This window comes from Rattus rattus, chromosome 1, assembly GCF_011064425.1.
Source record: "Rattus rattus isolate New Zealand chromosome 1, Rrattus_CSIRO_v1, whole genome shotgun sequence".
NCBI lineage: Eukaryota > Metazoa > Chordata > Mammalia > Rodentia > Muridae > Rattus > Rattus rattus.
Genome location: NC_046154.1, coordinates 42,302,205 through 42,324,879, shown reverse-complemented (window position 1 = coordinate 42,324,879; position 22,675 = coordinate 42,302,205). Strand labels below are relative to the sequence as shown.

Below are 22,675 nucleotides of genomic sequence, written 5' to 3'. Positions count from 1 at the left end.
TCATGGAATCCACCCTATCAGAACCTGGCAATAGACCTGGAGCCTCTCCTTACCTTCAGCAGAGTTATAATTCCAGTTGGGTTGAGCCAAGGTGAAGGCTGCATCAATATCAGCCTGCATCTGGGTGGTTAGCTCATTTGTCCCCAGAACCAATTTTTGGGCAGCTCCTGTAATTTTCTCTTTTCTCTGCCATGAAGAGGACCCAGAGTAGCTACTGACAGTCATCCTAGGTGGACTGATGAGTCAACATAATTGAGTCTAAAAGGCATGTAAGAACTGATGGTCTTTATGAAAATGGGGGGGGGTTTCCTTCAATTTCTAATTGTAAAAGTTATTTCTGGCAAATGGTACATACGTCATGAACTATCTCCCCATGACATCTGGGGGTCCTGTGGTAGTTTGAAAATGCTTGTCCCTGGGAGTGGCATTATTTGGAGGTTTGAGCTTGTTGGAGTAGGTGTGGACCTGTTGGAGTAGGTGTGTCACTGTGGGCACGTGCTATCATTGCTGCCTGGAAGGCAGAAATCTGCTAACAACCTTCAAATGAACATGTTGAACTCTCAGATCCTCGTGCACCATGCTTTCTTGGATGCCATCATATTCTTGTCTTGGTGATAACGGACTGAACCTTTGAATCTGTAAGCCAGTCCTAAGTAAATGTTGTCGTTATACGAGTTGCCTTGGTCATGGTGTCTGTTCACAGTAGTAAAACCCTAAGACAGAAATTGGTACTGGGAGTGGAGTACTGCTGTGATAGGCCTGAGCATGCTTTTGTTTGGAAGAATGTGGATTTTGGGACTTTGTATTTGGAAAGCACTGGAATGCTTTAAATAGGACTTAATGGGCTATCCTACTAGTAATATGGAAGATTTTGTTACTGATAGTGATTTGAATTGTAAGGACTTGGCCCAAGAGGTGTCAGTGGAGAACTTCAATTTGTGTCCTTTAGAATGTTTTGTGGTATTTTGGTGAAGAATGTGGCCACTTTTTTGCCTCAGTCTGTCTGAGGCTATGGTGCAGAGACTCAAATTAATTGCACTGACAAAGGAAGTCTCAGAAACGTTCATCATAGACTTTGTTCTCTAGTCAAGTCTCATGAAGATCATTTTAAACAAGTGTAGCAAGATGCAAAAGGAAAAATATAAAATATATGGTTCTATTAAAGAGATACCAGGAAGTGAAATGGAGCTGAATCCTGTTTTCAAGGATGTTAAATTGAATTAAAAGAGTAGTGATCTTGGGGCAAGATTCCACTTAGCTAAATTTATATCCAGGCATGGTAGTACAAGCTTTTAACTCCAGGTGGCAAAGACAAGCAGATATCTGAGTTCAATGCCAGCCTAGAACAGAGCAATTTCTAGTTGAAGAAAAACTTAAATTCAGGTTTGGTGGACCACACCTTTAATCACAGTGCTTAGGAGACAAGCATGCAGATTTCTGAGTTCAGTCAATCTACAGAGCAAAAAGTTCCAGAACAGCCAAACTTGGCAATGAAGGAGTTAAAAACAGAAAGATTCAACAATGGAGGGAACTGGAGAATATCATCTGGAGAGGTAACCCAATCAAGAAATACACACATGGTATGCACTCATTGATAAGTGGCTATTAGCCCAAATGCTTGAATTACCCCTAGATGCACAGAACACATGAAACTCAAGAGGGATGACCAAAATGCAAATGCTTCACTCCTTCTTTAAAAGGAGAACAAGAATACCTTTGGCAGGGAATAGGGAGGCAAAGTTTAGAACAGAGGCAGAAGGAACACCCATTCAGAGCCTGCCCCACATGTGGCTCATACATATACAGCCACCCAATTAGGTAAGATGGATGAAGCAAAGAAGTGCAGGCCGACAGGAGCCGAATGTAGATCTCTCCTGAGAGACACAGCCAGAATACCGCAAATACATAGGCGAATGCCAGCAGCAAACCACTGAACTGAGAACGGGACCCCCGTTGAAGAAATCAGAGAAAGGACTGGAAGAGCTTGAAGGGGCTCGAGACCCTATATGAACAACAATGCCAACCAACCAGAACTTCCAGGGACTAAGCCACTACCCAAAGACTATACATGGACGGACCCTGGACTCTGACCTCATAGGTAGCAATGAATATTCGAAACACATCGCCATTCCTTTATTCCATCTCCAGCAGGCAAGGGGTACACACAAGTCAGCACTGGTGTGCCCCCTCTGAGGTCCCTGGCTGATCACCTGGAATCTGTAATTTTGATGGCCACTAAAAGAGCATTTTGTTCTCTTACTAGATGACTTCTCTTACTTAAACACAGGCATGAGCTCTGTTGAAGATGTACCAGACACCTGAACACCCCAGTCTCAACCAGTGGCCAGAGCAGCACCCGGATGTCTCCACCCTGTCGCTGGCCCACAAGTTGGAGGTGGCCTCCAGGACGTCGCTAACACTGCCCCTGCACGCTTGGACACAGGACTACACTTCTGCCCCACAGCCTCCAACCTCAAGCTATACACAGAGAAGTATTCTGGGGTCCTGGACTCGACCTTGTGCTTCTATGTGGGCTGTTAGACTGCATGGTGTGGGCAGATCCTGAGAGAGCGCTTGGCTGAGCAGGGCTGTGCTCTGAGGAGCTGGAGCTGGCCGATTCATGCAGGGGCACCCAGGGCTTCTCTGGAGTCTGAGCTGGGGCAGTTGTGCCAGCAGGCAGCAGCCAAGGCAGGCCTCCAGAGTGCAGAAGCTACAAAGACATGGAGGCTGCTCTGGCCAAAGTGGGCCCCTGGGCTCAAATCCCAAGGAGCTGTATTCACTATTTGAGTGGGGGGCAAACTGTAGGGTCCTGACACTGAGGGTGGCAGAGGAAGCCAACTCTGCCTGGGGGTTGGGGGGACTGAGGTGGAGATGTCTTTGACCAAAGGAGGGATGAATGTGGGGCAGGAGAGGAAGGGCTCTCCTGGTGGGTTTTTTTTAAATGGGAAGGAAAATGCCTGTAGATTGATACCGTAAGCACCGGTGTACTCAAGATTTTCTATTTATTGTAGACAGGAAGTTCGCCATCTCTGCTCAGGAAACCAGACACACCCGACATGAGTTGGCATCAGGGCCTAAGAGACTCTTGCTCTCTCTCTTTAATCTCTGTCTCTTGTCCTCTGGGCCACACCCTCCTTTCCCATTCTACTTTCTCAGTACTGGCCTAGTTTTCTCCTCAGGGTTTTGTCACTTACCCCTCCCCATGCTGTCCCCTTCCTTTTCAGCTCCTCCTTCCTGTCCCCATCTATGACCCTCTGTGCTTCTGTCTCTCTCACTCTGTGTCTCCCTGACCCTGTGCTTTAACCCACCCTCCCTCATTGTTCTGATTAACACTGCAAAGACTCTTGGCAGACGTTCTTTTGGCCTGGAGGCTGAGAAAGGTGGAGCAGGGAGCCCCAAGCCGCCTCTGTCCCCTACCCACCTGAAATCTTGGGGTCTTAGGGGTGGGACAAGGATAAAAACCACCCAAAGAAGGCTTTTTTTTTTTGCTTTTTGATTTGTTCATTTTTTTTTGAGGGGAAGTCCCAGAAATGTAGGTTGCTTAATAATTTAGGCCTCTTATTTTTTTTTTGTAAGATGTGCAGGATTTGCTGTTTTTTGTTTTATTTTGACAATTCAGGAAAAAACTGACCTCAAAAAGTGTTCAAGTTTGGCTGCTTTCCTATTACCCCAAACCCGGACCCTGGGGAGCAGATTCTCCCAGACCTGAGAGATTTGGGCTAATGAGGAAGACCAGACATGAGCCCTAAACAGCTGTTCCAGGGATAGAAACAATGTATCTAAGGGCTTCCTCCCCAGGACCAGCTTGCAAGCAAGAGGTAAGGATGGGTTAGAGGCCCCAGAGGAAGGGGCCTGCTGCTTTCTTGCTGTTCTCCTCTTTGGGTCCCAGTCCTCAGCTTCCAGTGGTTTGGAAATTCCAGAGAGTTGGGGTATTCTTGTCCATTTCCTGCCTTAGAGGAGACCCAGGCAGAAGGTTCTCAGGCTATGCGACTGAAAGCAGGTTCTGTCAGAGATGCTCAATAAAAAGCTAAGAATGTTTCCTCAGCTATGAATGTGGTCTGGCCACAAGTCTGAGGGCAAAATATTGATGACTAGGAGCCAGGCCACCTGTGACAAGGCAGAGCTGTGCCCTGGAAAGGGTTCTGTGTCTCTGTGTGGTGATGTCTACTTGTCCCCGTGGAGTGCTGGGTCTAGCTAGACCTGGAGGGCCTGGAGGGAACTGGGTGTTTTCCTGTGATGCTGGTCCAGAGCCCTTCTCTGCAAACCACATCCCTCCTGCTACTTCTCTTGACAAGGCTTCACCTCCTTGGCCCCTCAGGCTATTTCACAATCTTTGGTGCAAGAAGGGACACCCTCCCCCCCATCTTTGTTCCACCTTAGCCTCCCTGACTGCCCCTACAGCTCCTAGGTCCCTTCACTTTCTGGATGCTGAGGATGCCGTGAGAGACATAGCAGGGGCGGAGTGCTGAGGGCAGATGTGAGCAGAGGAGGGTGGACAGGGGAGTTGCTGTGTCCCCTTCATGTTTGTTCTCTCCAAGCTGCTCTCTGGAGCCAGCCAATGGAGAACAGGACTTGATAACTCAAAGCTAGTAGCCCAGAGTGAAGCTGCAGATGACCCTCCATGGGGCATAGAGTAGGGAATCTCTAAGATCTCTAGTGGGGGTTGAGGAAACCAGGGCAGGAAGTGGGGTTGGAATCCAGCTGTCCCAGAGACCATGCTCAACACAGAACAAGAAAGAACATGTTACCATTTTCAGCCACCAGAGCGAATCGACCACCTCCCTCTGGCCCCCACGCAGGCCCTCCCCTGAGTTCCCCAGTGTTCAGCTCCCAGACCACAGCGCCAGAGGTGAACAATATTTTCATCAAACAAGAACGTCCTATACCAGATCTCCATCTCTCAGTCCCTTCCCCGCAGGGCCACCTGTACCAGCTGTGGAATACACCTGATCTAGACGTGCCCATTTCAACAAACCAGACAGCAGTCATGAACACCCTTAATGTCTCTATGGCCGGACTTAACTCACACCCCTCTGCTGGGCCGCAGACGTCACTGAAACAGTTCCAGGGCATGCCTCCTTGCACCTACACCATGCCATGTCAGTTTCTTCCACAGCAGGCCTCCTACTTTCCCCCATTACTACCGAGCTCAGAGCCTGGAAGTCCTGATAGACAAGCTGAGATGCTCCAGAATTTAACCCCACCTCCGTCCTACGCCACTACAATTGCTTCGAAACTGGCAACTCACAATCCAAATTTACCTGCCACTCTGCCAGTTAAATCGCCAAATATCCAACCTGTCAGATACAACAGGAGGAGGAACCCGGTTCTGGAGAAGCGACCCATCCATTTCTGTGATTATGATGGTTGCACAAAAATTTTTAGGTGAGTTGCCTATATTTGCTATTTAGAATTTTGTAAATATGCAAATCAGTATTATAGGTTTATTACACTATTTTAAGGATTGTTTGGGGGAGAAATCATACTTTGAAGATAATTATGAATACATTTATAGTGAGGGTTTGTGGTAAGATGCCTCAATTACCAAATCCATTTCTTTGGGGAGGGGATAATCTTTCAAATAAGAGTAAAATGCACATTTCACTCATTGATTGAAATAAGATTTTATTCTAAATGTAAGATTTTTCTCATGTGAATTTAAACTGAAATGCTTAAAGATAGTTAAAATACACAGACATTAACGGTCTTACCATAAGTGAAACAGTGTCATTTTTTAAGTGGAGAAGGACCGTTGTGTTTCTTGTTGATCTTACAACGCTGTTTTCACGAGGGGAAGCATTGAACTTCCGGTACAGTTTTTCTGTCAGACTGGGATGTTTGCTCCTGCAGTGCTGTGGGTTAAGTGACAACTTATGGATTTTTGCATGTAATATCCAGTGAGACAGTCATTTTATTGAAATTACAGTGCCACGTAGCTAATCTGTTATTAATACTGACTCGGTGTCTGTCTTTGATATCAGTGATGTGTTGAAATCTTACCAATATGTAATATGGCTAGGAATGTGACATTGATGCTGTTAACCAAAGGGCAAAAATCACAATCAAAATGCCAAAAGCAGTCTTAATGAAAAATTTAATTTTGTTTGTAAAATATTGTTTCATCATTATATATTTTGGGGTAATATACTAAGCTTTGTTGGAAACAATTTTCATAACTTGATAACATATTTTTGTTTGTTAGAAAAGTTGCTTCGACCTGTAAATAGGCAAAATACAGTGTAAATAGTTTTGTAAAGCTTCTAGATGTTTATAGGTGGACACACCTACATCAAAAGCATAAATCAGGTGCTGTTCTGCTGCTTCGCCCCCCTTTATTTTTCTATTGTGGTAATTTAAATGCACATATCAGCAATCAGCTGTAAAGCTGCAGAATTTTTAGAGAACGAGATGTTTATATATTAACAATTTTTTTGAAAATAAAAGTGCCTAAAGGAAAAAAATAGTAGCTACAATGACTCTAATGATTATTTTACTTCTCTTCAGCAGATTATTAAAAAAAAACAATAATCACATGATTAAGAGGATCTTGAGACCAATGACGTCCCAAATCAACAGGCATCCATAGATATATTTCTGCTGCATATAATAATAGAATCTTGTTTCATATTAAACTGAACAGATGAATTAATACATGAATACAAATGCCAGTTAATATAAGGAAATCCATTGTTAAAATTAAATCTACATATTAAAAACAAATATGGCATAGGAATACAAATAGTAACTTTTTCTTTATTAAATGTGGTAAAATTATACTGAGAGGCAGATTGAGCAGTCTCAGAAAAGCTTCCATTAGCAAACACAACTTCTTTTTATGCAGCAGCAGTCTTCCACAGATCAGTTTGAAGCACAGTGGGATCTTCCACAGAGGCCAGTAGATTATCAGCAATGCCACCATCTCCCCTTTCCATCAGCAAGGACCCATTAAGAGGTTCATTCTCTTCTCTGCTCGTCCTGGAAACATTAGACAAATCACAAGCGCTAATATTGCATTCTGAGCTTGTATTAATAAATTGACCATAAGTAACCCAATGTATCCATTTGATCGAATAATTTTTCCAAACATGCCAAGGCAATTCTTCCAAATGAATGGGTGATATTTTAAGTCTATATAAGTTAACTGAGCACAAACAGAATACAGTGGCTCACTAACGAATATGATGTTACTCCAATTTTGGTTTATTTGCCAAGCTGTCAATCACTGCCAATGAGTCCTGAGCCTGAACCTTTTTCCTGGTAATAGCCAATTTTCATAGACGCTTTGGAGACACGGTCTCTGTCCTAAACATAAAGGCATCTTTGAGCCAGCATCAGTAAAATTATACAAAGCTCCATCAAACTTATTCAAATAAGTCAAATTATTTCAAAGAAATGGTACAATGTTTGCAATGGTGTATAACACCAAATCTGTTTCCCCCAAGTAGCAGGCTCAAATAAAGGTGGATTAGGAATATAAGCCCAATAACTCACACTGGCCTCAGCAGAAAATCCCGTCAGTAAAGCACACATTGCTAAAAATAAATGCTCAGCAGTAAAGGACTTTCATGTGCGAGACAACAATTTTGTTCCTTGTGAAGACCCTGCCTCAAGGAATACAGTGGGGTAGCCATCAAGGAGAATTCCCACCATCAGCATCAGGCCTGCCTATTGAGGAGTCACATGTGAAGACAGATTTTGGGAATTGGAATTTTATCATGGAGGGCAGTTGTAGGAAAGGGGCAGGTGCTAAAAGAGGAAGGGGGTGAGCAGCAGGTGAATTAAGGCTGTGGGTGAATTAAGGCTTGGGCAATCCCAGGAAGCCTTCTGAAGAGTCTAAAGAAGAAGTCTGTTAATCCCAGCACAGCAGGGACAAGCAAGAGCTGGGAGACACATTACACAGGGCTCTCAGGTGAAGGAGTTTTGCTGAAATGGACCCTATGTCCTAGATAGGAAATAGAGAATTGCCAGATGGTTGAGGTCACTTGGCTGACCAGCCTGTTTCAATCCCATATTGAGGCTGCATCTGGAGCAACCCATAGAACAGAGGACAGCTGACTCTTAACGAAGGAACACAGAATGGAGTCTTCGCAAGCTGCCCTTGGTGTTCTGGCATTGTAGCTTTGATATGTCTTGTTTTAAAACGTAACACTTTCCATGATAGCACTAAATGCCCTTGCAGGGGTTTAGTCATTCAAAAATAAAGCAACATCATACACAATGCACATAATATTATGGCAAAACCAGCCCCTCCCAAGCTATGAAAATACTTTGAGCCAAGGCTTGGGATCTAATCCTGTCAATTGATCAGCCAATAATTTAGCTATTTCCGCAGGGGTAGTATCCTCTAACTGTTTACCAAAAGATATTTAAACATCATTTTTCAAGGCACTAATTACTTTGGTAGCACTATCATTACCTTCTAAAGACTTGAATTAACTTCCAATCCTGTTCTGCATATATATACATATATATATATGTGTGTGTGTGTGTGTGTGTGTGTGTAAATATATATATACATATTCAGTAACACAAAAAGGAGTAGAATTTCAATCACATTCTAAATCCATCTATTGTTCAATAGATAACATCTTTAGACTCAACCATTCTGCTGTTTGTTTTAAAACATCTGCTTGATGCTGAAGTCTACTATCAATTTTAGTTTGCTCTATCCATAACTCATGTGAATCTTTCTGCCAGTCTTCAACAAAATGCTTTGTCTGAATAGATGTTTTTAATGCTAAAAATTGATCAGTGGACAGCACATAATTCCAATTGTCCATATATATTATATTTTAATATCATGTTCCAATATCTCAATGTCAGTTGAGGAGAGATATGAACAAACTAGAAAACAATAGGAAGGCCTTGGAAGCCTGTCCATCACTGAAATGAAGGCTATTATGGTTCCTCCAGTGCAGGAATCTGCCTGGGTTCCACTACAACCTCAATATCTGCAAAGACCCAGAGAAACAATATCTCAAGAAGTACATGCACACTGAAGTGATGTTATATTTGGCAAGAATACACTGCACGGAAATCTTTCCATGGGAGGCATTGAACTCTAAAGGAGATACTCATGCAGAAAATAAACTATGTCACTCCTTTGTTTATGGGTATCGCAAAACTATTTGTGGGGAGACTTAAAGGCACTGGGCTCAGATAATACTAGAGAGCTCAGACTGGAGGAATGAGTACACAATAGCCAGAATCTCTATGGATCGCATACACTTCATGGACGGAATTTCTTTTAAAATGGACAAGAATAATATTCTGAGCTTCTCTAGTTGAGAGATGCTGAGAACTATGTAGAAAGACAGACACCCAAAAGACAGTTTACAAAGACAAGTAATCTACTTGGGTCCTCCCATCGTGCTTTTAAATCATCTCAGTGACACTGAAATTATGCTGCATCTTCTCACCCAAGGCCTTTTGCTCAGTGACCAGTACTTTCTGCTTCAGGGGGTCCTGGAGACTTTTCTCCATTTTATCCTCATCCTGGTCATTAGAAGATTATATTGTCCATGGAGGCATGCATGTATACAGACTCAGAGACAGACAGACACCCACCCAGAGATACACACTTTTGAACCCACCCAAATATATTTGTTCACACATACAAGCAGAGTACTTTGCAGAATGTGCTTAGTTTCCCAGTTAATGGTAATATAAGAGATCACCCAGGCTACTATTGTGACATAAGAAAAAAAAAACTGGAATGAGGTAAGTACACAGTGAGCATAGCTTAGAGACAGCTCAGCCACTAAAGTGCATTGCTCTGAAAATCAGAAGTTAGAAGTGTGGCATCTTGGCCTGTTAGCCAAGGTTGCTTAGCAAGTGCACCAGGTTGTGCACAGTAGGCTCAATATCAGGCAATACTCTACTGGGTGGTGGCAGCCTTTTCCATGCTCTGCCTCACTGTTTCACACTGGATGCAAAGTGAGTAGCATTTTTCAATATGAGGTCCCTTTACCATACCCTACCTGACAGGGGAACCAAACTACCAGCACAAACAGCTAGGAAATCTCCACAGCCACAATCCAAGGTAAAACTTGTAATGGGATCCTGTCAGATATAATTCCAGTAAGATAAGGCTGACTAATTGGACGCCATATGTTTGGATGTATAATCAAACTCAGCAACAGTCCATGGAAGGGCTGGACAGCATTGTACCTTTACACTTTCTGACTGATGGACATCTGGATAATTCTACTTCAGGGCTGCTCCGAGGTGAACCACTACAACACTAATGTGCCAGAGTTTCCCTGCTGACACCTACTTCTTGTTCTGGAATCGCTGTGTCAAAAGGTTGAACTTTCAGAAGAGTTGTACATGGCTTCTCACAGGGCTACCCATTGGACACCTCTAGCAATGTCTGAGGGTCATCACTTTTCTAAACCCTCCTTAAAGATTATTTTCACTCAGATCAAATGATTTTGAATAACAGTGGTTAAGAGTGCCACACACTCAACACAGGATGACTGCTTTAGACCATTTTGAGCCTAAGGTTCCGTCTGAGGCAAAGATGTGATTACACCTCAGCATAACTTCTGGACATCTCCTGTTTGCAGATTCAACTCTAAGCAAATTAATCTTTCAAATAACAAATTCCAGGCCAAACTCAAAGCCAAAGTATATTCAGTCAAGTTTAGGCCAATCTGGAAAGAAAGTGGTGGCAGGCAATGATTAAAATAACCAGGATGTTGAGAAGATACAACAAGCCACATGACCTTCCAGTGTTACTATACACCAAGAGCAAAGAAGGCAGAAGAGCCCTGAGTCAGCAGTTTCGACACTCAGGTACATGGCTTTCACACAGCAGCCTCTCCTCACATCCCTGTAACCTATTACTGTGTTTTTCTCCAAGTTATGTCAGAGATGATGAATAGTTTTCCCACTATAAATAGTTTCAATAGCAATCAAGACCCCATTAAGAACAGTTTAAAAATCTGATTTGAAAATTTTTTCCTCTTATTCTAGTGAATATTTGTTTTTAAATGTTTATATATATATATGTGTATATAGGCTTATACACATCGATATATATATATGTATGTATATATGTCTGTGTGTGTTCAACAACTATTAGTTCATGACTTCACATACACACACATGCACAAACACACATAGAAATGCACAAACACACACACATATACAAACACTTCTATATATAGGCACCCGTACCACAAACACTTAAAACAAGCTACTCCCAATGTACAAATATGCACCATAAACATGCCATAAACATGGTCACATATATCTGTGATCACAGACACAAACACAGACATTCACACAAACACCCACACACACTCAGAGAGAGAGAGAGAGAGAGAGAGAGAGAGAGAGAGAGAGAGAGAGAGAGAGAACAGATATCATAAGTGAGAAGCAGAAAAGAATGAGGAGGCCATCATGCTGGAAGAACAGTTGGTGAATACAGATTAGGCAAAGGAAGTGTGTCAAGTGAGAGCTTAGACAATGCTATCCAAACCCTAAAATATACAACAGTATAGAGAGCGCACTTCTTGGGCACGCTACCACGTTGAGAGAGCTGGAGAATTTTTTCCCACAAATCCTCACTTATCTCACACAAACCCTCACCCTGAGAGAAGCCTTTCCTACATCCTTGTTCATCCAGTCAGCTCCAGGATATAAGCCACAGAAAAGAACTCTAGAACATTGACATAGAGCAGGACTGACAAGGTGCTTCTCAAGCTCTGTCACTATGAACCATGATTTGGGCAAGCAGAAGGGACCAACTTGCAATGTGCGGGGAAAAGGAGAGAAAAGACACAAACCCCATCAAAACTGACAATAAAAAGAACCTAACAATGATAACCATTCTTTTGGCAATTTAACTGAGCTCTAATCAGTTCTGTGCACTACGAAGAAGGCTACCACAAGACACCCTCCATAATGGCACGTAAGTGTGCTATGTGTGATCAACCGATCCCCCGTAAGGTAATGCAGTTTCTAGTTGGGCAGGAGGATTTGGTTGTCATTTCTTCTGTTTCTTGCATGAGGCTAACACCACAGAGAGTCTTCTAAATAGTCAAAGAGATGAACAACTGGATGAGACCTAGTAGAGTGTCTGGATAAGTTGGAGAATGGTTAAATTGGTTTGACTTGGTTTATGGTTAGATATCAGGACAACATGCCCTTGATGCTTCATTCATCCTACCTGATGCTGCTTGGTACATGGATTTTCATACTGGCTTCCACACGGAACCTCGTTGTTTCCTTAATGGACTCTTCCAGTGCAATTTGTTCCCAAAAAAGCTCCCTGTTCTCATTCTGTGCTCTCTTGACATTGTGCTTCAACCGAATAGACTCACTTCGTAGGAGGGAGTACCTGAGGCTGAGCCACAAACATAAAATGGTGAATCCCAGACAGACTCTAGCTTCTTCCCACTTCTCCAAGTACATTACACTGTCTAGAGCTCTAATCCAAAGCTTAGATTAGCCTTAGATTGTAGTCCAAGTCCTTGGTAGCCATGGAGCATACTCTAGAGACAGGTCAAATCGAGAAAAGAGCAACATTCCAGAATAGTCAGGGTACTTCTCATAACCTGACACCAAGGACTCAAGTTTGTCCCGAAGAGGACATAATTCCTCTGTGTGCCTATATGTTTTTTTTTTTCAAAAGTCACTTGTAGGCAAACACCCGCTGACAGAGGACAATAGAGCCAACAGGTATGCCATCTTTCTATGTGTGATATATAGATATATATATATCCTCTCCTGCCCCAGAGGATCAAGATTCGTTGATAGCTCCATCATGGTGAACACCTTTGCTATCTACAAGATCCTTAGTTGGGAAAGACAATGATTGGAGAGACTGACAGCCTCTTTACATTTGGTCAAACTATCTACAAGAGGTAAAAATCCTACAGGCTTCCTTAGAGGCTGGTTTCCTTGTACGCATCAAACAGTATAGAACCTGATCCTTACTTTAGTTCAAAGACCAGAATAGGCTGACACATTGTGTGCCTAGTGCTGTGATCACAGCCCTGTGAGTCACTCACCAGTACAATTGGTTTTGTTTCCTGAGCTGATTGGACTTCCACAAGCCTTCATTGATCTGCTGGCGCATTCTCTGTAGGTCAGTCATCACTTGCTGGTGTTGCATCACGAGCATCTCAGACTCAAAGTTGATCCTGTGGTAGGGCATGATCCAAGGATCAAATAACTTTCTGAACTAAGGATTCAAGGATTACATGAATTTAGGCTGAATCCTGAATTACCCCCGTTTAGGATATGCCACAGCCTTGCTCCTTGGTACTGGGTCCATTTGGTACTTATTAAGCTTATTATGGAAACCAGGATAGCACAGATAGCAAAGAAAGGGAGGGAACTGATCTGTTTGAGCTCCCTGAGCAGGCTTGAAGGAATAGACTAGCTTGCCAAGAACATTCCAGGACCCTGTGCCACAGTCCATGCCTCACCTTAAACCCATGAAGACTATTCTCCTGTTCTTAGGTGAGTATTCTCAATCCTAGAATATATTGCTACAAGACATCAAAAGGAACACAATCAGTATTTACAAAGAAAAGAATTTGTGAAATACACCAGGAGATTCCAATGTGCCTTCAAGGTGAGCAGAGGTCAAATATTGTACTGCTCAAAGTAAGGCTCTCAGCCTCATCACTATCATGCCATGGAAATTGAGTCAGGCTAATTCTCAGGCCAAATCAAGGCCATAGAATTCTCAGATCTTAAGGGATACACACAAATGCATTCTCTCTCTCACACACACACAAAGAGACAACACACACACACACACACACACACACACAGTCAAGTACAATTAGAATGCTGAATAAATACAATGATGTGGCATCATCTCAAAGTACAATGAACAATATCAGAGAAAACCAATGATAATCTGTTGCTAATGCAGTCACACACTGAGAGGCAGCAAGTGGCATTAGGCCCCTTCAGCCGTTCACAGGACCTATTGAACCCAAAGCACCTCCATGTCAATTACAACAATAATTAGTCATAACCACAGCACCTAATGATTCCCACAAGCCAACACCTACCTGTCCAGGCATCTTAAAACACACAATGAGAACTCACACCCTTCTACTTTTTATTCCCAGACTGTGATTCAGGTCACAGGCTACGATTTACTTTTAGAGGAATCAAAATAACCTGTGACCCCGTCTCACTCCTATCTGAACTTCACAGTCTGTGCTTAAGATGCAATCAGAAGAAATGATTTTGACCATGAGGACACCCTGGAGTTGTAGCCTACTGTGATGTGAGGAAATATGGGCTTAAAAGACATCTCAAGATAGTCAACAAAGAACTTGCATTGTGATTACCTGTCATTTAAATTCTTTCTAGGGTAATATGCCAGGATTCTCCGGAGTTCATCTCTCTCATTTTGCATCTTGTGGAGAGCAGTTTTGAGGTTCTCCAAACGCTTCATTCTCTCCTCCTCAACAGGGCCTGTGGAGGGTTGGGATGATGCCTTCTGAGCAATCTCTGTAGGTAGATAAACACAAGTAAAAAAGAATATATGTGGACATAGTGTCAGGAAAAGTATGCTTAGTCTAAAACAGAAGTCTGAGGATGAACAGTTCTAGAGATACAATGAATCCCTAACAAAGCAAGAAAGCTATCTTTAAGCTGAACTCAGTTATGTATCTGTTCCCCACTATCATAGCCATATGATGACATATGACAACATAGATATAGACCACACTTCCTAAGGCCATTCTCCTGGCAGTGAAATGAAAAAAAGCTGGCCTAAAACAAGAAGAATTGGAGGCCATTTTCAGCTAATGTGAGGTAGGTAAGTCCTTGAGTCGAAACTGCTTAACATCTTGAATCCCTATTCATGTGTGTTCAAGTACAAAGTAACTGAGACCTTGATATATGACCAGGAGAATATCCCTCTTGGTATCAATTACCCATGTAATCTACAGGACATTGCTAAGAATAAAGTGCTTCAATAGCCTATCCTGAGAGAGAGACACTTTGTTATTCGTACAGAGGCACATCCTGGTATTCTTTGACACTCCCCATGACATTAAAGAGCACCAAGGAAAGCCACTTGACATATATCAATTCTTAGCTCCCTGTCAAACTACTGATCAGAAAGTGCTGAGTCTGGGACAGCCAATTAACAAAACTGGGGCTCAAAAATCATAAGTCCTACACCTAGAAGGACCAGCTCAAGCCAACCTTCTCTAGGACGCTTCTCTAGCCCTGCCCAGTATTCACTGGGTCTTCCCCAGGACCATTTCCTTTTTCTTGTTCTCCAACCTGATTGAAGGCTGGCCTCATTCTGCCTTGGTCTGGTCTCTGCATGTCTATGATTCTCCCTCCGAAATAGACTGAGGAACCTGGAGAACATGCCCGCTTCAGAACCCCTTAGGCTCAGGCAGTTGGTGTCACCACAACACTGGTGACATCACAGAAGATTCTAGGCTTCTCCTGGATACAAGAGAATTTCCAGGGAAGACACTATCAGTGATGTCACGGGGAAATGCCATACCTTACTTGCTCACTCCCTCTACCCAGACTGACCAGTTTCTGCACTGCCTTTTCCAGAGACTCACTTTTGAGCCAGGGAACACCCATTTGCACACTCTCCTTCCAGAGCCTCAGGGTTCTCACTGCTTCATTACAACTCAGTTGCTGAGGATAGGGAGAGTGGGTTAAGGCCTAGATATGGGTAGAAAATATTTGTTAACCCCAAATATCTAAAGACCTTATGTGAGGGAGATTCTTCTCCCTGAAATGTAAATACCGGGATCCATTCATGTGATATATAGTCCAATTCTCACAGTTTTGCTGTTTCTCAAGGCCAATATTCTTTTCCTACACCTTTAAATGTATTCAAGTTGAGTTTATTGTTTCACTGAGTGTGCCTTGAGAGGGGGCAGGGTTTCACTATATTCACCCTTGTGTTTTCATGAAATCTCTGTCTTACAATCCTATTTTGTGCAATGAAAACTCCATTGTCCTGGCAATATAGGTCCTCAGGTACAGGGCAAACATCAAATTGTAAACTTTCTGTCCATTCTTAAAGTTAAAGTCCTCAAAGGTGAGAGAACTGAGCCTCAGGCAAGAGCCATGGAGGGGCAGAGTGTGCAGGAGCTGCTGGCCAAGGCTGAGCAGGGGAAGCAGAGAAGCTGCAGTGCATCCTGCTGCACCAGGAGGTGGAACTGGAGTTCGACCTGGGCAACCTGCTGGCTTCAGACAGGAATCCCTTGATGGTGATGCACCAGTCCTGGACCTCGTGAGAGGACGAGCTGCGGGCCCTGGCGTGGGAAAACACGAAGCTTCTCATGAACTAGCTGTGGCAGCTGCTGACTGAGCAAGTGGATGAGGCGGTGGTAGCATGCTTGCAGGAGCCCGCCACAGGCCTGGCCCGGGAGAAGCCTCTGCACCAGCTACTGCCGCTCCAATGCTTTCAGCAGTTCGAGTGCATTAAGGACATTCGTCCCAAGAAGAGGGTGAACATCTTGTGTGACAAGGTGATTGGCAATGCTGTTGTGGCTACAATCTCACCTAGGATGACACCAAGGAGTAGCTGATTGAGGTGCCTGGGAGTGCTGACCCCATGGAAGACCAGTTCTGCAAGATGATTCAGGCCAAGAAAGCGCATGGCCATGAAGGAGCTGAACCATCTGCAGAACATGGCCTGCACGCACAAGATGCAGATGCCCAGCTCAGCCGGCCTGCACCCACGGGACACCAGAATGAGGAGGACCTGGGTGATGCCGAGCAAGTGGCCATGGTCTCCACCACTTAGGTGGGATACTTCAGAGAGTGCCTCCCAAAGAGAAAGCCCCCGGGCCTCTGGCAAAAGAGGAAGTTTCAGGCCCTTTTTGGGGACTTCACAACCCAGAAAAAGACACAATTGGAGCTACTTCGAGTCATGAACAGCAGGAAACCTCCTCTGGAGCTGACCAGGGCCACCAACAAACACGAGGGAAGAAGACCAAGAGGAGTTTGCCAAGAGGAGAATAATTAGCCAGATAGGCAAGAGAAAAAGAGTCCAGCAAGGAGCATCGGGCAAAAAAGGCCAGCCCACCATGTTAGGTAGAGAAAAAGAAAGGAAGCTTGGGAGGCAAGAAGCGTTCCAGGCGGCCTGCCATAGGTGTCAAGAAGAAAGGAGCGCTGCCCCAAGGAGGGCAGAGGGAACGTAGTGCTCTCCCCTCTGAACCTGTTCTGAAAGCTAGAACTGTGAGTACTGTAGGCTGCTTCAGGATGTGGCTGTGTCCTCAGTGAGCTTGACTTTGAACGGAGAGGTTTGCCTCCCCTCCAGTCAGTGCTGGACTACGAATTAATGGAGACACTGACTAGAAGTTGGTGTATCTTGAGAAAATGATAATTATAGAAATAATATGGTCAGAACAAGGAATAGATTAAGACCTGCCTTTTATCTTGACTTTGAAATCTGGGTAAAGGTTGATCAAATTTCTAGGTTACAGTAGATTGGTTTCAACACTTTTGCTTTATTTTTGTAAATAAATACAAGGCATGAACACGTACACTCAAGTACGCACTTGACCCACCTCTCCATCCCCTGCTCAGGTCCCTTGGAGGGAAGGGCTAAGGCTCAGATGTGACCTGTGAGGGGACAGCATGACAGACAGGCTGGCCTAGCATGTTCCTGGTAAGTTACCACATGAGCTCATCCGTTGTTGAGGACAGAGACCCACCAAACTGGGGTGGTTTCTAGAGTGAGCAAAGCCAAAAGGAACCACTGGGAGCCCAGAGAAGCTGAGGGGCTTGCTGAAGGCCACACAGCAGATTAAAGCCAGAACCAGGTCATGTCCCTTCCTTCCCAGGGAAAACTCATCAGGGGCGGTTCCTGTAGCTCCATATGTAGTGACCCAGAGCACATGGGGGGTGGGGAGTTCACATCGACAGTGATCCAGGGCAGTGGCCCGGTTCTACCTGCCCATTAAGAATGCTGAGCTCAGTCCAGACATCTCCAGGGCTTTTTCCTATGTTGCTGTAAACCAGAAAAGGAAACCTGGCAGGAGAGACCTAAGAAGTGGCTAAGCCTGACCTAGGCAAGGAGATGCTACTGAGGGGTGAACATTAGTGAGCAGCAGCTGGCTTCAGGGCAGCCGGGCACTGACCCCCATGTGACAGGGAACCCTGAGCTCCCGACCAGCCATGGACACGTGGGAGACAGTGCTCGGTGACCCAGTGTCCTGGCTCTGGCCTGGTAGCAGAAAAGCCACACCTGTGTCACAATTGAGGCTCTGGTGGCTTCTGTCCAGTGTAAGAGACAGCCAGTTAGAACACTTGTTGAGGGACTTCTACCAAGTGCAGAGCACCTCCCCAGACAATCCCTTGGTTTGGAGTCTCGGAAGCTTCTTGCTAATGGAACCTGGAGCTCAAACAGGGAACCAGGCTTCCTGGCCACTTTGCTGCATCGAGCAGGCCGTGGCTTCTTGTCTTGCCAAGGTTTGCTGGTGAGGGAGGCAGGAGGTGAAGGCCTGACTGTCAGTGTCACACCAGGGCAGCCAGGGTGGGCCGTGTCCTATGTACAATTCACCACGGAGAAAGGCGTTGGCTAGGCCAGAGTTTCTGCCAGGTCTAAGGCCTCAGACTCCAGGCAGGGCCAGTCTGCGCCCATGGAGAGATGGCCCTACAATGGCCCCTTGAACTGATTACCAGACAGGTGCTGCTGGATGGAGGGCTTGGTGCTGGCAGCGTCCCCCAGTTTCCTCCAGACCACGTTGCTCGTCCTCCATGTCCACGTTCGAGAAGGTCTTGAACGATGGCCTTCTCCTTCTCGCTCAGGTCCTCCTCACAGCTATCTGGAGCTGCCAGTCAAGGCTCTCGTGTACTTCCAGAACCTTCATGGCGTGCACAGCAGCCTCGGGCTTCTGTCCTGCTGAACTGTAGACAGTGGAAGTGGGTGAGGGCAGCTCGGGTACAGGGCAGGCTGGGCCGTTCTATAGGAGTTCCTGGTAGGAGGGCGGCAGGGAGGCAAGCTGGGATTCTGAATGGTATGGGTAGAAGCCTTTCCAAAGTGTCCAGAACTCTCCAGAGCCTGCCTGCTGTGCAGGGAGCTTGTCACCTCCCAATAGCTTCACCTTGGTCTCCAACGTCCTGATGTAAGTGGATGAGGGATCTTGCAGGCCGTTAGGGATGCTTGGGTGGTGCAGCGGCGCTGACAGGTCATCCAGGGACCAGCGCGTGGCACTGGCCTTGTCCTCTGGACCCTTGTGCCCCGGGGCAGCAGGGCCGGTGGGACGTGGTGGTGGTGGTCGGGCTGCCGCCGCTGCCCGCACTGGACGTGCTGCTACCGTCGCCAACATCGCGGGCCCTGAGCCCGCCTCGCTGCCCCGCCAGGGGACCGCTCAGGCTGGCCTGGCTGTCAATGGGAGCCTGCGCTGCCACTGCTGCCGCCAGCGCCCTCTGCCGCCACCGGCGCTGCGCGCTCCTCGTCCAGCAGCAGCACCAGCTCTTTCAGCTCCAGGTTCTTGCGCAGCAGGGCCTGCTGGCGCGCCTCGAGCTCCCGCAGATTCTGCTGTGAGCGGGCCGTCTCGTGCCACACAGCGCTGGCCGCGTGGCGTCCGAAGCGCTGCCACTCGCGCGTCAGCTTGCGTCCTTTCTGTTGGTCGTCGTCCAGGAAACAGCAGAGCTCGCTCAGCTCCTGATTGTCGTCCTGCAGCCACTGATTCGTCCTCGAGGCCGCGGATCTCCAACAGGTGCTGCTGCAGCTGCGGTTTCACGGCGCCCATCAGGCCGCCATGTGTTCCAGCATGAGGCACACCTTCTCGCCCTCCGCGCGCCGCAGCTGCTGCGCCAGCTCCTTCTTGCTCCAGGGCAGCAGTTCCTTCTCTGGCACCTGGCTCAGCCTCGCCGACGCCTCAGCAGCCAATGTCGCCACTGCCGCCACTGCTGCCACTGCTGGGGGCTTCGCCATGGCGGGGCTGTTACCCGGCATCCCCTTCTTCAAAGCTGGGCCTGCGCTCCCCTCGCCGGGCTCCTGAGATGCCTGTAGCCCGCCCTGCGCCGCCTAGCACTCCTCCTGCAGTCTTCTCTTGGGTCACCAGGGGAGACCTCGCACGCCTCAAGGTCGAAGAACTGGGACAGTGGCTGCAGAGGCAGCCGCATTGCCCAGGCCCTCCTGGCCCGTGCAGTAGGGGAGAGGCCCGCCCCAGGCCCCCCCCCCACTTCTTGTTTTAAAACTGTTTAATCTTCACAATGGGCATGATTTTGAAGTTTTTGGTTATATTATTGCCCTGGGAGAAACTGTAAGATACAAACCTTCCTGGTTTCAGACTAAGGAACACAGTATTTTGGGAGAAAGGTTTTGTCTTTGTGTTTTTAAAATGGTGATTGGGCTCTGGACACCTTCCAGAGTCATATGGATTAGATTTGATAGAGGGAGACTGCTTGAAGAGCTAAATTCAAGAGAATCAAAAACATCTCAATTCTAAACATTTGTCCTGAGAATTATGTTTTGGAGAACATACCTGCTTGGATTCTTCCACTCTAGGACTTTCAGCTGGGTCCAATCAAGACAGACACCTCAGGCTACAGCATTTGTTCCATTTTCCCTACCACCCGCCCCCCAAGGATGTCTCATTGCCCATGTACAACTTGAATAAGTTATTGAAGGGTCATTGCCCTGATTCACTGGATTTTTGGGGGGCTGAATGTGGTTATTCTAACGTTCTTTTATGATGAATTTAGAAGTGGTCATAATTTAACAGGGAGGTATTAGCTAGATTGATTTGTAAAGCCACAATTTCATTTGATAACTAAGCTACAATCATATCTTTAGTATAGAATTTACTGGCTACCAAATTTTAAAAGTATGAGGTTTGGACCCATTCCTTCTATTGATGTCATTATAAACTTCTGAGTTGATTAAACATATAAGTTAAGGGCCAAATAGCAAATTCATGGCTCTAAGTTTATTGATAGAGTGCTTTCAAGATAATATATTAGGAAAGTCAATGGACAACAGTCCAGATTACCTTATATAGATAGATGGCTTTCAAAAACATCAGAAATCCACAAAATATGAAATTTAAAGTTATTTATCTTTTGTTGAGACACATCTGCCCCTAACAGTTCCACTTCGGTGGATTTAATGAAGAAATTCAGCATCTCTACCTTTAGGTGAGGTAGTACTTTGTGACTAGGCAGCCACTGAGCAGAAACTGCCTATTTCATCTACAGATTAACACCATCCAAAGTGGGACACATGCATAATAGTTGACTGATAATCTTTGCTGAGCCAGAATTATCAGCCCTTCAAGATTTCTACTTTGCAAGGGTCTGTCAGTTGATCCTAGGCCAGAAGGCTGAAGACTTGCGCTCACATGTATCTAGCAGAAGACTATGCTAGGGGAGATTTGTCTCTACAACCTGAATCAGGTCTGGAAGCCGTGTAAGGCTTCTTATGTTTATAGATATTTGGTCAGTCATTCACAGATTTCTGATGGGGTCGAAGACTGATTATAGTCTCATAGCCTAATCAGGCTGTTTACCTTTGAAAATACATATTAAATTGGAGAGTTATCAGATAGTATACAAGCTAGCCAGGATATAACATAGGTTTTAAGCCTTTCTTAAACTGGAATAGATAACTAAATGTTCTGTTTAACTGAAAAAAACGTTGGTCTGGGTGTTAGGTATATTTTTTGCTTTTAAATTACAAAATGATAATAGTTGTTCTCAGCTTATATTTGAGAGAATATTTGTTGTTCTCAGCTTATATTTGAGAGAAGTTTTTTTTAATTAGACAGAAAGGTTGAAGTGTAGGTTGATGTCATTATGCAGGAGAAGGCAGTTACAGGATAGATCGAGATCTGTCATTGGATGAGAAGGAAGATGGGTGGGAGAAAAGTTTTAGAGGAGGAGGAGATAGGAGTGAGAGGAGGTAGCAGCCAAGAGAACATGGATGCAAATATTAAGATTTCTCTCTGCACATTTACAGGTTGCTATGACTATTGTTAAGAGTTGGATATGTACAGGATTTTTATTTCTAGATGAATAAACTATACCTTAACTAGGTGGGCAGTTCATAGCCTTACCAATTGGTTGTAAGTTAATTGTGTGGATGTATTGTACTTTAAGCATTTAACATACAAATCTGGTTATTGGGTTCCAGTTTGCTGAGTAATGATTTCACTGGATGTTGGGAGTGAGAACAGAGTCTGTGACAGGAAGCCATACTAGACTATAGAATGCTTGGGGTTAGTGTGGTTGGGGCCATGCTATACAAACCAGAGAATGAGATGGTAATAGGTGAGGTAAAAACTGGCCAAGGGGATAGTGTGTGAATGCAGCTGACACAGAAACAGGAAGAGCATGCAGATTTGCATGGAGTGAGAACTTGCAGGACCAGGATGTGCGAGCTTTTGTAATTTTACCAAAACCTCCAACCACTCCCAGCTAGCTAGGTTGGTGCAGCTCTGTCCTAGATGGACTATCAAGGTTAAGGAGAAGTTGAGCCACCTATATGGTTATGTGACCCTATCATCAATGCTAGGTGATAATATATGTGTGTGTATATATATATATACACACATGAATTAACAGAACTGCCTAGGATTTTAAGATACATCATTTCTGTGGCAGTTTTACTTACCTAAACACTCAATGTAAATTAAAAACACTATATCATGTAAATATGGTCAGGTCAGCCTACAAATTGCTGTGCTGGCAGGAGGCTAGTTGAGAG

General features: G+C 45.0%; 2 protein-coding genes and 2 pseudogenes across 2 annotated transcripts in view; 2 read left to right on the top strand and 2 right to left on the bottom strand.

Annotated features, from left to right (window-relative positions):
- Nucleotides 1-225, bottom strand: part of Faf1 (Fas associated factor 1) — a 336,330-nt gene extending 336,105 nt beyond the window's left edge. The window contains exon 1 of the mRNA XM_032890912.1: nt 54-225. Coding sequence (XP_032746803.1) covers nt 54-225 — 172 coding nt within the window. The remainder of the gene's footprint in view (nt 1-53) is intronic.
- A 2,080-nt stretch (nt 226-2,305) lies between these two features.
- Nucleotides 2,306-5,389, top strand: LOC116890034 (Krueppel-like factor 5). The gene is given in 3 exon segments (XM_032890834.1): nt 2,306-2,492; nt 4,658-4,772; nt 4,774-5,389. Coding segments are annotated over 3 exon segments (918 nt in total).
- Nucleotides 5,390-16,077: 10,688 nt separating this feature from the next.
- On the top strand, nt 16,078-17,241 carry LOC116889925 (annotated as a pseudogene).
- A 1,241-nt stretch (nt 17,242-18,482) lies between these two features.
- On the bottom strand, nt 18,483-19,903 carry LOC116887426 (annotated as a pseudogene).
- Between the last annotated feature and the right edge of the window lie 2,772 nt (nt 19,904-22,675).